General features: G+C 35.5%; 1 protein-coding gene across 13 annotated transcripts in view; it reads left to right on the top strand.

Annotated features, from left to right (window-relative positions):
• N4BP2 (NEDD4 binding protein 2) overlaps positions 1-17,470 on the top strand; it is a 108,267-nt gene that overhangs the window by 76,973 nt on the left and 13,824 nt on the right. For 10 of the 13 annotated variants that reach the window (XM_059923142.1, XM_059923148.1, XM_059923141.1 and 7 more), the window contains 2 exons: positions 370-493; positions 1,677-5,201. The exons of 1 other annotated variant lie outside the window; for it this stretch is intronic. In XM_059923142.1, coding sequence (XP_059779125.1) covers positions 370-493; positions 1,677-1,722 — 170 coding nt within the window. In that variant the 3' untranslated portion in view covers positions 1,723-5,201. Of the gene's footprint in view, positions 1-369; positions 494-1,676; positions 5,202-17,470 lie in introns of those variants that run through there. 2 more of the 13 variants (XM_059923139.1, XM_059923151.1) reach the window with 2 other exon arrangements.

Genomic DNA, 17,470 nt, shown 5'->3' with positions numbered 1-17,470 from the left:
AGATTCTTAGTTAATAAATATAAGTCACTTAAAGCAGTGCCTGACTCCATGTGTGTAATAATTGTTAAGTATCGTTAATATTATTGTTGTCATCATTATTTCAGAGAGAAATTCTGATAGTACATGGAAATCTCTCTCCCCACAGGAGAGGTCCCACTTGAGTCTTTAGGTGGATGAGTTGCTAGGAAGCTTCCATACTTAAGGTGCAGATGAAACAGTACATTTAAAAACATTAATTTGGGGATTTTTGAAGTGATAAATCTCTAAATCCTCATGAAAATTATTTCATACGTGTTTGAGTAAAGGTTTGTTTTCTGTTGAGAAGGTAAGATAGATCAGTTTTGACGGTTCCAATTCCTGTTGTAACAGAATTTAAGCAGAATGGTGGTAAGCCCTATCTCTCTGTGATTACGGGGAGAGGAAACCACAGCCAGGGAGGAGTTGCTCGCATCAAACCAGCTGTCATTAAATACCTCACAAGCCATAGCTTCAGGTGAGTATAGATTTCTGTTATCGATAATGGCAGTTGCCCATATGCAGATGGTAAACACTAATAGTTTGCTCAGAACAATTTGTTAAAATAGTTAACTAAATTTAACCATCTGATTCTAGCCGTAAATTCATGACTAGATTATAACATTCCTTTCTAGATTTATGATGTCCACTAAACCAGAAATGAAAGAAAAATGTTTGTTGTTGAAGTAATCATTCGACAAAACTATTTCTATCATAAATTAAAAATCTAAAAGAAAATAAGTGTATTTGTGTTTTTTTGATAATGTATCATTCAAGGTAGTTAGATTATACATATCATAGTTTAAGGTTGCTGTTTAATTAATTCCTTTGAAAAGAAATAACATGTCTGTGGATTTTGGAAGGAGTTGGAGCTTCTGCTAAAATGTGGTTATAATTTGGATGTATTTAAGCATTAGTGGAAATCTCCAGTCAGTTACGAATTTATACATCTTTATAAATTAAGTGCCATTATTGATCTTAGCTGGCAAACATGAAATGTCCTTCTTCATTAAGTGGTTATGAGGAATCTAAGTACCCTCCTTCCCTTACTTCTAGTTTCAATGAGTGTAGCATATTTTGTTTATGTCATGTAATAAAATGTTGGCTATATTATAGAAAATGGTAGTGTTAATTCTGAGCATGAAAATAGATGACATTTTAGAGTTACTTTTGCAAAAGGAGTAGTTAGACCAGAACATTATCATGTTGGGATTAATGATCTGTTTTAGAGACATGTTTCTTTAAATTTCACAGTGAGGGAGTTGAAAGCATTTCATGGCCTGATGAATCAGACTTACCTATTAGAGATTTCTTGGTACTGTTACAATGCATAGAAATAATGTAATGCAGACATCGTCTTATCCTTCATACAGCGTGCTGTTGTTCATGAGGGTCAAATTCAGGCTTGAGAATTTTAAAAAATCTTAAATTGTAATAACTACTAAATTAGGAGTAACCCCCAGCCTTAGTCATGTATTTATGTTGACAATGGATTAAAAGGAACATAAGCATAGATATTAGTCCTGGATTTAACTTAAAGGAGAGTATTTTGATAGTGAATATTATGTTTACCATAGGCACTTGAATTGATTACAAGATTATGTTTCTTAATCAGTTTGAAATTCTTATCTTTAAAATAACTCTTTTTTTCATTTCTGCAGGTTCTCTGAAATTAAACCTGGGTGCTTGAAAGTCATGCTAAAGTAAAATAAATGTCCTTGACTTAAAAATGTGAAGGTTTGTAGGTTAAAATTAGTTTTATTTGCAGTAATTTAGTCAACTGTACTGTAAATGTGTGTTTTATTAGAAGTAATGTCCAGTTATAAAACAGAAAAACATTATGTTTTTCAAAATTCAAGAGAAGTTTAATTTTTTACTGAATCACATGCCAAATATGTTGTCTATTAAAAGTATTAAAGAGAATTTTTACTGATTACAAAATATCTAAGAAAATTATCAGCTGCAGTTTTAAAGATTGAAATGCTCTGATTCTTTCTCAGACAGAAAATGTAACCTTTATATTAATTGTTGTTTGACATTTAGTAAAGTCTTAAAGGCTTCTATGAGAGGTATTTAAAGTGCTTTGAGACCTGGTTCATGCCCTTCAAAGGCTTGTATTTAAAAAAGAAGAAGTACTAGTACCAGCAGTAATGAAAGAAAGGAGATCTAACAAAAACACTTGAGTGCTTTTTGATTTCAAAACAATACAAAAAAAATCATTTTGCCGTATCCTACAGGAAGGAAGACATGCTGTTGCACTTTCTTCTGCTTTGTATATGATCATGATCTCTTACCTTTTGTTCCTTTGTTCTGTGTGTGTACATTTTCTAGGAGTAAAGTTGGAGTCTGAGATTATATTGCAGTTTTATACCTTCCATAGGCAGGCAAGTTTTCAGAGAAGGAGAAATGGTTAGATATCTACCAAGTGCTGCTGTCTTATAAAACTGCTTCTAGTCTTATAGAACTGTCTGTGTAAGTGGTATTGAAGACAGTACTAAAGAGCTATATTTTGTATTTGAGGCATGTAATTTCTAAACTACAGTAGGTCAAAATCCTATTAACTTAAATAGATATAGAAAACATTTTTGATATAATCATAAAAGAAATTCTTACAATTTAAAAGTTTTTTACCTTTATTTTTAAAAAGAACCAACTTTCTGAAAGGAAACTTTCATTGACTTCTGTTTTTTGGTAAGCTAAAAAGTCCTGTTAGTATGTCAGTTATAATTTCCTTTACACAAGTTTAGTGTGGCGAAGTATAATTTTCCAATGTGAGACACTGGCTTAAATAAATTTGACTTTGGATATGAAGGATATTTTCAACATATGTAATTTTAGCAAACAATTGTATTGCTTTTTGATAGGCTTAAAAAATTATTTGGATCAGGAATGATAGGATTGAGCTATTACTGAAAGAATCCTGAATTTCAGAATGGTTTCCCAAAAGAACAGACATTTTAATGAAAATGAAATTCAAAAAATGTTTTTATATAACATGAAAGCATGCTTATAAAAGAAGAGCCATATCATTGAATTTATTTCCACAAAAATAAAAATATATGTTTATTACTTAGAAATAGTGACTGATATTGAAGTATTATTCACATTTGTTATGTTTGTGGTAATTTGTTAAAAAAAAGAAAAGAATGCCAACAGTTTGGTATTATGTTTTTTGTGATGTCTAGAAGAATTGTATACACTAAAAATAAAGCAATTCCTTTCAGCAACTTATTATAAAACTACAACTGTTAATGAAATAAAATCTTTCTATGTATAAATTGATACGATTTAAGAAATGTGAATAACAATACTAAAACCTAGAATTATTCTAGTGTGTGCAGCTGCATACTCATTTTCTGTGTTTTTATATTTCCTTACCCAGTTTTAAAAAAACATCATTTTTGAGCACTTCAGCTAGACTTATTTCAGTATTATTTGTTATAATTATGATTGACGCGGGAGCAGTCAAAAAGAACAAGAGGTGGGGTATTTTGTGGGCAGAAACCAAATGAAAGAACCTATGTTTTGCACTGTATCAACTCTAATTTTATGCTTTATTTCGGTAAATCTAGGGTATTTCTTCTTAATCATCATTCATAAACATATAGGCAAACTTTGAGCATCATAAATGTTTTTATGAAGTTGTTTAGTACCAAACTGCCTCCTACCCCACTATGTAGCATAGTTTAACCAACACATAATTATGAAAGAAAATTTTATAATTGCCCCTTTCTTGTTTTGCCTATTTCTAAATCCTGTATGCCAAAGGTAAACAGAGTTTGAGGATTATCAAATTTTTCTCTTTTGCCCATTTCTAAATCCTGTGTGTCAAAACTAATGATAATGTGGGGATTATCAAAGTTTTCATGTATGTATTGGTATATTTGTGCTAATATATGGCTTATTAGAATGGCTCTTTGCAAAGTTATTAATATTTTAAAAGTATAACACTTCTGTAATTTGGAAGAGTTTAGTAGCAGTTATATTCTTTGAATAGTCTCTTACCAGTATGTACCAGGGGAAAAAGAGAACTAATGTGGAAACCACAGGGAAAGCGGGGTTGGACTGAGGGGACTCTTAACAGTATTTCCAGCTATTCATTTCCTTCCTTCAACAGGAGAATGGAAGCATGTTGTCTTACATTTATTGGCTGTTCATATATCTCTATATTGTTTTCAAGTTGAGATTTCTTCAATTTATTAGTGTTTCAATACTACTTGCAATTCTAAGGCCTTTAAATGTAGGACATATTGTATAGTAGAAATCCTGACTTTAAAGTGTCTTGTGTATTATAACACATTTTGAGAAGAAAAGCTAAATAATTCTGTTGGATTGTTTCCAATCCTTTATTTTGGTCTTTTTCTTTTTAAATTCAAGTGTTTTGTATGCTTAGAAAAAGGACATGTATAAAAGCAAGATTGGTTATTTCTAAGCTGGAAATTGGAAACTTTGAAACTCAGGAAATTGCTCTGACAATGTTTTAACTGCTCTCAATTTAAGAAAATGACAAAATGTATAAAAAAGACACAGAAATAATGTGTGCTGTTTTTTCCAAGTGCTTTTTCTAAGTGCTTTTCCATTGTGCAATTGAGGTGAAGTTTGATAATTTTTCTGTGTAGTGGTTAAATATTGCTTATTTTTATTTACATGGTAAAGAAAACAGATTTAAATGTTTGCGTGGCCAAAAAAAATTGTCATTTAAAAGGTAAAGTAAGTTTGTGTAGAATGTATGTTAATGGTGCTGATTTTTAAAATGTAATTCAAGTTTACAGTGTTACTTAATGTCTCTTTGCAGAATTTATTAGAGAAATAAGGCTAGAATACATCTACATCCCGAAGAGGTTTTTATAACTTCACATTACATGATGATGAATTTTATTATTTTCCTTAAAGTTGAGCAATTGAATTTTATGGCCCAAATGATGAACCCTGATTAACAAATGATTGAATTAACCATGAGACTTCTCATTAAAATATATTGCAGCTGTCAGTTGGAGAATATATTATAAAATTTTCAGATAGTATATAAGAAACAAAATACTTTTATTTGTACTATAAAGAAAATATAATTTTGCTCTTAACTCTGTACTTTTTTATTGAAAATGTTTTATAACTTTGCTTTTAAAATTTCTTATGAAATCATATGAAAATTACATACTTAATTTAATAAAATACTTTAACCACTGTCTAGCGTGAGGATATCCTTCATTTGATGTGGTAGGGTTAGTGGTTTAAATATTAAAATATATGTGTATGTGTAACTTTGTAATTTCAAGGGAAAAGGGTCAAAAAATTTTCATTTTTGTACTGCACCTTTTATTCTAGTTTAAATTATTTTGCTATAGCAAATAGGGGTCTACTTTTGAACCAGGTAAATGGGTTAGCTAGGTTTATCTTTTCATAAGCTTATATCTTTTGACTGATGTCAAAATTAAGAATTGCATCTCTAAAGCATTCAAGTAATACTTTAATTAATATTAAAGACCTTTGAACTTTATTCACCTCCAAAGCAGAATAATTTACTCATTTAGCAAGGACTTAAAAATATTTATTCAACAAACATTTATTGAGCATTTGTTACTAGGGATACAAAGTGAGACAGACAGAGCTTGTATCCACAGGTATCTTACAGTCTCATCAACTATTTTGTGTATAGTGATTTATATGGTGGAACATTTTTCATATACATTATATTTTAAGACTCAAGAGAATTTTATTACATAGGTGTGTTGCAAAAGCTTAGACTGATTTGCCTAGTTAGTGACGGAGGTAAGACTTCAACTTAGATTCTCTGACTCCTAGTATAGAGCAACAGCATTTGTCATAACAGTAAAAATAATTACTGAAAAAGAGATAATATCCTATTATCCCCAACTGAGAGAGATGTGGCTCCACAGTATATGTCTATGAAAGTCTGTCGTTTATAAATCTGCCTTCCTCCTTTATCCAGGGGAAGCTGGTATCATGGATTTTCCCAATGGCAAAGATAAAAAAGTTCATTTTTCTCTTAATTTAAAATTCAGAGATACAGAGAATCCAGGACTGATGGGCATGCTCCTTTCCACTTTTTTGGGGGATCTAGGATCCTTTTAGCTCACCACTCTACCATATCCAAGGTGTGGTTCTCATTTTCCTAAAGCAGTGTGGGTGGCTACAGCTCTGATCATTGCATCTACGTTCTGTTGGAGGGAAGACAAAGAAGGGAGCAATAGGCAAGTGCCATGATCTTTTATAGAAGAATTATGGAAGCTGCCACAGGGCACTTCCACTTACATCTCATTGGCCAGAACTCAGTCATGTGGTCACATCTAGCTGCAAGAGAGGCTGGGAAATTGTCTTTATTTCAGACTGCCAAATATTCAGCTAAAATTTGGGCATTCTCTTGGAGGAAAGAGAATGTATATTAGGGGAATGAAGAGCGGTTTCTGCCACATCATTTTTGATTACTGAATGCAAGTAATGTGAAAATTAGTTCTTACATGTTTATTCAACAGATCTTTGTTGATGACTACTATGTGCTAGGAATAATAAAAAAGAAATCACAGTTGTATGTATTTAAACTTAAATATTCAAATAGTAACCAACATGGCTGATGGAATGGGTTTTCAGTTGATGATTTAACTGCTAGTGGGATCACTTTTAATCTAATAACTCAGTTGTGGCAACTAGATTAAGTACATAAGTTATTTCTAGTGATACTGCTTAATATATTTGCATAGTGACTTCTGTGTTTTCTTAAACATTCATTAATCACATCCATGTGTACAAGCAGTACTTGGTACAAGTGATGTAAAGCTAAATAAACTGGGGTAGGGAGATGTAAACATGTAAATGTCCTAAGAACTAGAAGCTGTGTATAAAGAATTGTGGAAGCACTGTGGGGAATAAGTAATTCTTTTTGGAGGTGGTAAACTTGAACTTTGCTCTCTTGATTGAATTTTTAAGTGACTTTTTGTAGGGAAAAGATTAAACACTGCAAATTTATGGCTTTTGTACATGTATAACCATACAATTGTACCTTTCATAGGTTCTGGAGCGCTTCTCTGGGTAATCTCAATTTAAATTTAATTTTGTGACTGGTGTAAGACAGTGGTCCAATTTCATTCTTTTGCATGTGACTATCCAGGTTTCCTAACACCATTTATTGAAGAGAGTATCTGTTTCCCCTTGAGTATTCTTGGCTCCCTTGTCAGATGTTAGTGGGTTTATTTCTGGGCTCTCTGTTGTGTTCTGTTGGTCTGTGTCTGTTTTGATGATTGCTATAGCTTTGTACTGTAGTTTTAAATCAGGAAGTGTGATGCCTCCAGCTTTGTTCTTTCTCAAGATTGCTTTGGCTATTCAGGATCTTTTGTGGTTCCATACAAATTTTAGGATTGTTTGTTCTGTTTCTGTGAAAAATGCCACTGGAATTTTGATAGGGATTGCAATGAATCTATAGATGGTTTTGGGTAGTATGGACATTTTAATGTTAACTCTTCTGATCAATGAGCATGAGATAATTTTTCCACTTATTTGTGTCTTCAGTTTTCTTTCATCAACCTCTTATAGTTTTCAGTGTACATATCTTTCACTTCCTTGGTTACATTTATTCCTAAGTATTTTATTGTTTTTGATGCTATTGTAAATGGGGTTGTTTCCTTTATTTCTTTATCAGATAGTTCATTGTTAGTGTATAGAAACACAACTGCTTTTTGTATGTTGATTTTGTATCTTGCAGCTTTACTGAATTCTTTTATTAGTTCTAACAGTTTTTGTTGGTGTGTTTAGGCTTTTCTATATTAAGATTATATCATCTGCAAACAGACAGTTTAACTTCTTCCTTTCAGATTTGGTTGCCTTTTATTTCTTTTTCTTGAATAATTGCTCTAGCTAAGATTTCAGTACCGTGTTGGGTAGGAGTGGTAAGAGCAGGCACCGTTGTCTTGTTCTTGATTGTAGAGGAAAGGCTTTCAGCCTGTCACCATTGAGCATGATGAGTCACCTTGGCTTCAGCTTTCAAAGTCTCATTGGGGAGCAGTGAGAAAAGACAATGGCCAGCAAACCTGGAGGCTAAGAGACACCCCATAAATATAGCACCTGAAGGGGCTTCACCCTTAGTGGGGATGAATCAGAAGTAATTTTTCCCTTCTCCCCCTTCCCACTGCCAAAAGACTGCAAGGACTCAGTCTTTTGGACTGCAAAAGACTCAGTTGCCTTGGCACTGAGCAGAACAAGAGACCAAAAAAAAAAAAAATCTTAAAAACTTAAAACCACTACTGGCCCTCACAGATTAGCAGCCCAAAGTCACATGACCTAGGTAGTCCAAAAAACTTCAATGAATTGAGTTTGAAGAGGTTCCAGCCTGATAATGCCACCATTAGCTGCCTGGCAGAGGCAAATGCACATCTTCTCAGGGAGAATACACCTTCATCTTGGTGGATTAAAAAAAAAAAATCCCACAAGTTATTTCCAAGGAAAACAAGCAGTTTATAATAAAAAAAAATAACCAAGCATACAAGGAACTAATTCACCGAGAGTGCCAACTAGTAGAGATAAGAGAGCAGAAACAGACATGTAAAAACTGTCTTCATTGTCAACAATAGATTAAAATATAATCATAAAAGATATATCCTATGTTCTTAATGACCATATATGCAGAAATCCTAACAAAACACTACAAAAACAAATCCAGTGATATATAAAAAGGATAATATATCACAACTAAGTGGGTTTTACAAGGATATAATTTACCACAGTAACAGAAGGGGAGAAAAAAGGAAAAAAATCATATGGTTAACTTGTTAGATATGGAAAAATTATTTGATAAAATTCAACACCTATCATGGTAAATTACTTCAGATAATTAAGAATAGAATGGAATTACTTTAGTCTGATAAAGAATATTTAAAAATCACAAACATATTTAAAGGTAAAATATGGAAATCTTGCCTCCTGAGATCAGGAAACTAGATCTATATGAATTAAAATCAAACTGGATTCCTACCTAAACATATACATAGGTGGGCTCCAGAAGGATTAATGATTCAATTGTGACAGGTGAAGCTATAAAATTGTGTCATCAATTTTAAGAATCACGATTTATTATTTCTGAAAATGGGATGAGCCTTACCATAGATTTTTTACAAATTGCCATTGGCCGTTTTTTCCCACAATTAAACATCTCTGATATCAGTATGCATCTTCATATACTGCATCTGAGATTTCATTAAATATGGAAAAGAGTTTTGGAAAACATCTTTGTCACGTAGGGATGGGGAGGAATTTAAAACACCTAGAAACAAAAGCCATAAGGCAAAACTGTGATGCATTTGATAACAAAATTAAGGTTTTCTGCCCAATGAAGAACATCATGAGTGACAATAGAAAATATTTGCAATGTCTGAGGGACAAGGAACTAGTTTCTAAATATAGAGGAACTCTGGTAAAAATAAATCTAATAGGAAAATGGTCAAAGAATATGGTAAGGCCGTTTACAGAAGGGGACACTCTAAAAGCCAGCAAGCCAATAAACAGATGCTCAAGTTTATTCCTAATAAGAGAAATACAATTAAAATAAAAATGAGGTATTCTCTCACACTTATTAGTCTGGCATAATGGAAACCTGGACAATGCTACATGTTACTCTCATGCACTACTGCTGAGAGACCTGGAGAGCATTCTCGTAGTGCTTAGTTGAGTTTAAATGTTTATATATCCTATGGCACAGCAGTTGTACTGCTGGGGGGTGTATCCCTAAGGAATTTCTACACAAGTTCACAAGGATGCAGGAAATTGGAGGTAATTTAGGTTTTCATTACTGGGAGAATGTGAAGGTGGTGGATAATACACTATTGAGTACTGTGAAGGAGTTAGAATGGGTAATGGTGTACACACAGCAATGTGGATAAATCTTAAAAACAGTGCTGTGTGGGAAAAAAAGATATATAGCACAATACTATTTATGTAAATTAAAAATACATACAAAACAACAATGCATGTTTTACAACACATAACAATGATACACATGCAAATACAAAGTTTGCCTGGGGGTGAGGAAAGGATATGGAAATGAGGAAGGCAGCAAAAAAGGAATAAATCAATAAAATGTAGGGGCCTTACACAGAACAAAGGTGATAGTTGCCATGAACTAGGGAGAATGACTAACTCAACCCTCTGCTATGAAATCCGCTAAATAAATAACTTGGTGGGCTGGGTGTTGGGGGGAGGCCAAAGTCTGCTTGTTTCTAGAAACTGATGCTTAGACATGCTTTAGTTTGGTTTGGGTTATCTTTGCCCAACTTCTGCTAATGCTAAAATTGCATGGTAGGGCCAATGGTTACAGTAATTGAGATCTTCTGAAAAAATACCTGGAATTGTTCTTGTTCTGTTAACTGAACCCTGACTAATAATACAATGAGGTTGCTAAAATTGCTTAGCCAGGTTAGTAAAATGAAGTAAAGAAGAGGTTATCCAGGATCTTAAGCTATTTAAATCTTACTGGAAACGGCAAGCTTCCCAGAAACAATGTAGACAGTAAATAGTGTATCTCTTGGGAGACCTGTGCTTGGCCGTAGCAGTCAGAAATGAAAACAGATTTTTTGGGTAGTTAGACACATGTTGTAATTTTGAGCAAACAGTTCCGGAAGCCATTATCCAAATGGCCTTTGGGAGGTTTCCGACTATCAGCTTTATATAAGCTAAAATCAACAGTCTAAGAAGCTCAGACTTACAGTTTATCAAGAGAAAAGGAAGACACGTTTTACCTGGGCTGTCATAATAAGCTAATGAATTGGCTTCTCTTTAGGTGGATCGTGGTAATACTACCTCTTTGGAGTACAGTTAATTAAAAGATCAATTGGGTAATACTGTTACGAAAGATTTCCTGCCTTTGATGGGTCAGGTTGTTTATCCCCATTAACTGTATAGTTGTGGTCCCATCTGATTGAATGCAGAATATTATGTTTTTGTTTTGGGTTTTTTTTAGTGGCTTCTACTATCCCAGAAAGGTATCTAATACATAGAACCAGTTGCTCAAAAATCAGTGGAAATCACCTTATATTGTCAAAAACAAAACCAAATTCAACCTAAATCTGACCAAGCCTATAGATCCAACACGCAATTTGTAGGAATTACAGAAGACAGAGGAATATGTTAACACCATGGGATACAATCATCAAAATACAGACTGTGGGAAACTCTAACAACACAGTTTCTTCAAAAATTACAAACAGAAGAAAACGAAAAAACCACAAATGGAAAGGGAACCTATACACTGAGATTTAAGAGGCATATTAGCCAACTGCAATTTGCAGTCCTTATTTGGGTGCTGGTTCAGAAAAAAAAACTATGAAAACTTTTATGACAATAACAAGACAATTGGCAATGTGAAGATTGATTGGTTACTTAATTATATGAAAGAACTTTTTTGTCTTTCTTTAGGGATGATGATACTGTGATTGCATTAGGAAAACCCAGTCTTGCTTCTTGTGTGTTTCTTTTCTGTGTGTCTCCTTTACTATTCACACAGAACACTTCACTTCTGGTCACCAAGTGTGTGGTTTTTGCCCACACCAAGCAATTGCCTGTGACACCAGTGGGTGTTCTACAATTCAACTCAATTTGACACTATCTACCCAGAGATAGAATCAGATTCCACAGGTTAAGGGCTCAGTCTCACAAGACTTACCCGCCCCCTCCCCCCGACTTCAGATGACAATCACAAGCAGTAGGTCCCCAGGTTACCCACAACTTTTTTTTATTAATAAATTTATTTATTTATTTATCTTTGGCTGTGTTGGGTCCTCGTTGCTGCGTGCGGGCTTTCTCTAGTTGCGGCGAGCGGGGGCTACTCTTTGTTGCAGTGCGCGGGTTTCCCATTGCGGTGGCTTCTCTTGTTGCGGAGCATGGGCTCTAGGTGCGTGGGCTCAGTAGTTGTGGCTCGTGGGCTCTAGAGCGCAGGCTCAGTAGTTGTGGTGCACAGACTTAGCTGCTCCGTGGCATGTGGGATCTTCCCAGACCAGGGCTCAAACCCGTGTCCCCTGCATTGGCAGGCAGATTCTCAACCAGTGTGCCACCAGGGAAGCCCCTACCCACACTTTTGTCTGACCTGGCTACATATTGAAGGTTCTCATGACCCTCTCCTCAATTTCAATTAATTTGCTGGAGTGGCTCACTGAACTCAGTGGCTCACTGAAGCACTTCCTTATGTCTACTAGGTTATTAAAGAACATGGTAAAGGATACAGATGAACAACCATGAAGAAATACATAGGGCAAGGTCTGGGAGGGTCCTGAGCTCAGGAACTTCTGTCCCTGTGGAGTTGGGGTGTATCACCCTTCTGGTGAGGAGGTGTTCACCCACCTGGAAGCTCTCTGAGCCCCATTGTATTGGGATTTTATGGAGGCTTCCTCACATGGGCATGATGAATTTTTAAATTTTTTTCTTTATTTTTGGCTGTGTTGGGTCTTCATTGCTGCGCACGGGCTTTCTCTAGTTGTGGGGCTACTCTTAGTTGCGGTGTGTGGACTTATTACTGCGGTGGCTTCTCTTGTTGTGGAGCACGGGCTCTAGGCACGTGGGCTTCAGTAGTTGCAGCACGCAGGCTCAGTAGTTGTGGCACACGGCCTCAGTTGCTTTGTGGCATGTGGGATCTTCCCAGACCAGGTATTGAACCCATGTCCCCTGCATTGGCAGGCAGATTCCCAACTACCGCGACACCAGGGAAGTCCCTGGGCATGATAAATTTTAAACTCTGTTTCCATCCCCTCTCCCCTCTCTGGAGGATAAGGGGTGGGACTGAAAATTCCAAGCTTCTAATCATGACTTGGTCTTTCTGATGACCAGCCCCCATCCAGGAGGCCACCCAGAGTCACCTCAGTAGAATAAAAGATTCTCCTAGTGCTCTTATCACTTAGGAATTTATAGAGCTTTTAGGAGCCCTGTGTCAGGGACAGGGTCAAAGACAAATATTAGAATAAGAGATGCCCCTCATGTTCTTATCACTTAGGAAATTACAAGGGTTTCAAGAGCTCCTTGGTGCCAGGAACCAGGGGCAAAGACCAATATATATTTCCCAATCTCGCAGTGGTTGTATTTTTTTAAAGAGTCTTTGCTTTTTGAAAAAAAGATACATATTTACATAAAATGATAATGATGTCTGGGATTTGCTTGAAAATAAGATAAATTGGGTGGCGGTACTTATGAAATAAGATTGGCCTAAGTTGGTAAATGTTCAAGCTGGGGATTCATTATTCTATAATGCCTACTTTTGAAAGTATTTAAAACTCTATAATAAAAAATATATTTTAAAAAGTTGGTAGAAGAGCTGAAGAAGTGGATTCTAGACTTGGCTCTGGGAATGACTTCCAGAATACAGCAGAATTAACCTGCCATAGTAGCTGCCACCTCTGTCATTATTAAAAGATGGGCAATCAGGAGGCTACTATGACTTACTCTCAGCATACCCAGAGCTTGTGACTAGACACTAGAAAAATATTGCCGAAAACCCTGGCATCTCCATAACCTGACTTTTTAGCGCAATGAGCAATAGCAGTAGATAGATGGCCTCCAACTTATTTCCGCCTCCCAAATCTCGTAAGAGTATATCTAACTGGTGGAAATTATTTTATATCCAGATTTTTACCTGCAAGAGGGGTCTAGGAAATGTAGTTTTAAACTTTCCAGCCTCTACAATACAAAAAGTCTCATTAGAAGAAAGTGGAGCTGGGGGATGAATTATCAAATGTCCGTATTTACAACGCTTATGGTACTTGTCAAATCAGGCACTAGAAATAAACTAGACTGATGCATTTATCACAAAAGCCTTGCATGTCAACTAAGGTATGTAGAGGTATGACAGGGGTTACCACAAGCCCAGGATAAACTTAGCGTATCTTTCAGAAGCATTAATTTTACTCAATGGCAAATAATGAACATTATTATTTAATGTACCTTATTTGTATATTAAAACAAAAATGGATAAATTGTGGAGAAGATTGGAAAGTTGCCTTAATTTAAAAAATATAACAGTAGGGTTCAGACGCAAGAGGGAGGAGATATGTATAGGTATAACTGATTCACTTTGTTATAAAGCAGAAACTAACACACCATTGTAAAGCAATTATACTCCAATAAAGATGCTAAAAAAAAAAAAAACAGTAGGGTTCAAAGAGATTAATCTTTAGGCTATTTACCTGGACTCTTTCCCCAGAGTAGTCTCTCAAACTTTAGCATACACAATAATCATCCACAAAATGCTCAGTTAAAATACAGATGTTTGCATTCCTTCAGATATCCTGAAACAATTTCAGGAGGAAATTGGAAAGAACCTTTTTTCTTGATGACATAAGTGAGCCACTGAATCAACCCTGGAACCGATCTTAACCACCTTGTTATGGGAGACAACATAGGTTGGCTGGGTTTTCTGTTATAGCTGAAAGCATCCTAATGGACATACACCAAAATGTTTTCTTTATTTGCATGGTCCCCATCCTTCACACTGATAGGATGTGACTCAACACAGCCCCATGTTGAGGAAAGATTTATAAGGATTATTCTTACAAATAAGAAGAATCTCTCATCTCTCTACTTGGTGCAAAACAGCAGCTTTTATCTGCTGTTTTGCACCAAGTAGAGAGATAAGATGGATGGGGTCATTGGGAGAAGCTGAGAGGATTGTGGGAAATGAACAGTTCCTCAGGTCTTTCTGAAATAATTCTTTGCAGTGGGATTTCACTGTTATGTTAGAAGTGACTCTTTCCTGTTCATTTTTCCATCTGAATATATGAAAACCAATGAAATATACTTTAAAAATCACCTACTATTTTGAATTATCTCAGTTTCCCTGTGTGTATAAACAATGGGGAATATTTTTTTAAACATACTTGTCTGAGTACATTTATTTTTATTTTATTTATTTATTTATTTTTTGGCTGCATTGGGTCTTCGTTGCTGCACGCGGGCTTCTCTTGTTTTGGAGCACGGGCTCTAGGTGCATGGGCTTCAGTAGTTGTGGCACACGGGCTCAGCAGTTGTGGCTTGCGGGCTCTAGAGCGCAGGCTCAGTAGATGTGGTGCATGGGCTTAGTTGCTCCACAGCATGTGGGATCTTCCTGGACCAAGGATCAAACCCATGTCCCCTGCATTGGCAGGCGGATTCTTAACCACTGCACCACTACAGAAGTTCACAATGGAGACTTAATGGCACTATCTTGAATCTCTTTGTTAAGACTCAGAAGCAGGGGGAGCTGTATAGTAAGAAGTTCTCACTGTCTTTTTAAGGTCTGGGCTAAGTTTTTCTTTTCATTGTTCTATCTTAGGTAAAATTAATTTCTTCCTTTTAAAAACAATGTCTGGCGTGTGGTTACTTAGGAATCTGTTTTTAAAGGACCTTATTAATTTTTTATTACACTCGTGAAATGAAATCATTCTAGAATTTCTGAATATACTTTCTTCCTTGGCCCTTATATTTCTTGGTTCCTGTTCTTGGAGTCATGTTAACAGTTTTGGATCATATGCCTGTGATTTCACCATAAACAAACTCAAATCTTTTTAGAAAGCAGGCAGGATATAAATAAATACATCTATGTGTTTAAGGGAAAAAGAAGCGAGGTGCAAAATGGTACTTATGATCCCATTTGTGTTTTTTGAAAAGGATTTATATAGATAAATCCACTTATATACTATACATCTCTTTCTGTATACACACACACGAATGCAAACCCACGAATAGAGTGAACAGAATAGATCCTGGACCTTTAATGACTCAGCCTCAGAGCGTATTGTGTTCAGAAGACAGTAAAAATAATTCTAATCTTTATTTGTATTTCTCAAAGAACTTACAAGAAGCACTAGTATTTTATATAACTTGTGTTATGTAACTTGTATGAACACCTCTTTAAGTCTGCATTCCCACACAGTCTTTCTGTCTCCCACTCTCTCATATCCTGTAGATACCCCAAAGCCTCTGCCCCATAGTTCTTACTCTCTCTTTCACCAAAACCCTCCCTGATATCTTTGCCAGTGCTAGGCCTCATCTATTACCCCTCCTTTCTTTCCTTTTCCTTTTTTTTCTCCACGTGGTGAATAGGCCTGGGCCTTTATTTATTTATTTGGTTGCACCAGGCCTTAGTTGCGGCACACAGGCTCCTTAGTTGTAGCTTGCAGGCTCCTTAGTTGTGGCTTACCGGCTCCTTAGTTGTGGCATGCGAACTCTTAGTTGCAGCATGCATGTGGGATCTAGTTCGCTGACCAGGGATCGAACCCGGACCCTGCATTGGGAGCGCTGAGTCTTAATCACTGAACCACCAGGGAAGTCCCGATGCATATTTTAAAATACAGTGAAAATGTCATACTTGATAGAGTGAATTATCTAGTGTGTAACTTATATGTATATTATTATACTTCACTTTCGGCTGCTTTACCAAATGTTATACTTAGATAATTTAGCTGATATCTGTGATGATCCAATATTATCAGGAAAAGCATTAATATACCTTTTTAAACTCTCAAATGGATACTTTCACAGCTAGGAGAAGAGGGGGAGGGCAGATCCAGGAGATCTAATATGTAAGTGAATTACAAGGGAAAAGCCAAATTTAATAGATGTAAATTTTCCTGAGCTGAATGAAGACTTGAATTTGCAGGTACACCAAGTTCTAGGCAGGATTGATGAGAAAAGGCATGCACTTAAACATATTCTGACAGAATTCCTGAATCTCAAGGCTGAAGAGAAAAACCTTAAAAATTTCTAGACAGAAATAAGGAATTATTTACAAATGGAAGAGAATCAGACTGGCATCAGACAGTGGAATAATGTCTACACCTTTTGAGAGAAAAAAGATGTAACCCTAGAGATCTCTTTCCAACCTAGCATTATTCACTGGCCAGGATGAAAGGGATGCAGAAATGTAAGGATACCAAGAATATATCACTCATATGCCCCATCCAAGGAAACTATAAAAAAAGGACTCTAAACAACAAGTCAATGAGAATAGAGATCTCAAGAAAGGAGAAGGTGAAGTAGAAAGGAAAAAATGGTGAGTGAACAGTGAGCTTTGCAGTAAACATGGATAATGATGGATTGGATGGGAATGTGTACTGCATATGTTCAATAAATAGCCTTCAGATAAATGAGACTCACCTAATGAGAGCCTGGAAGTAAAAGTTGTAAAATTTCTCAGCAGAACCCAAGAGGTGGGGTTGGGGGAAGGGAAGTGGAAATTAAAAGCATTCTAAAAGTATTATTTTATTGAGATGGAGGGAAAGTATCAAGAAATAGACTAACGTGGTGGAGAAATAGTATCTTTTCAAAGACTAGTAATAAAATATGCATTTGGTGATGCACATTAAAAAAAGAAGATAACCACTAGTGGAATGGGAAAGAATAATATCATTTTGAAATTAGTAAGGGGAAAAGGGGATAAATTATGACTTGATTATACTAGTAAACACAAATTAAAGGAAAAAGGGAAATTAAT

Source organism: Balaenoptera ricei, chromosome 5 (genome assembly GCF_028023285.1).
Source record: "Balaenoptera ricei isolate mBalRic1 chromosome 5, mBalRic1.hap2, whole genome shotgun sequence".
Taxonomy (NCBI): domain Eukaryota; kingdom Metazoa; phylum Chordata; class Mammalia; order Artiodactyla; family Balaenopteridae; genus Balaenoptera; species Balaenoptera ricei.
The sequence above is the reverse complement of the archived record's forward strand: the minus strand, read 5'-3'. Positions and strand labels throughout refer to the sequence as shown.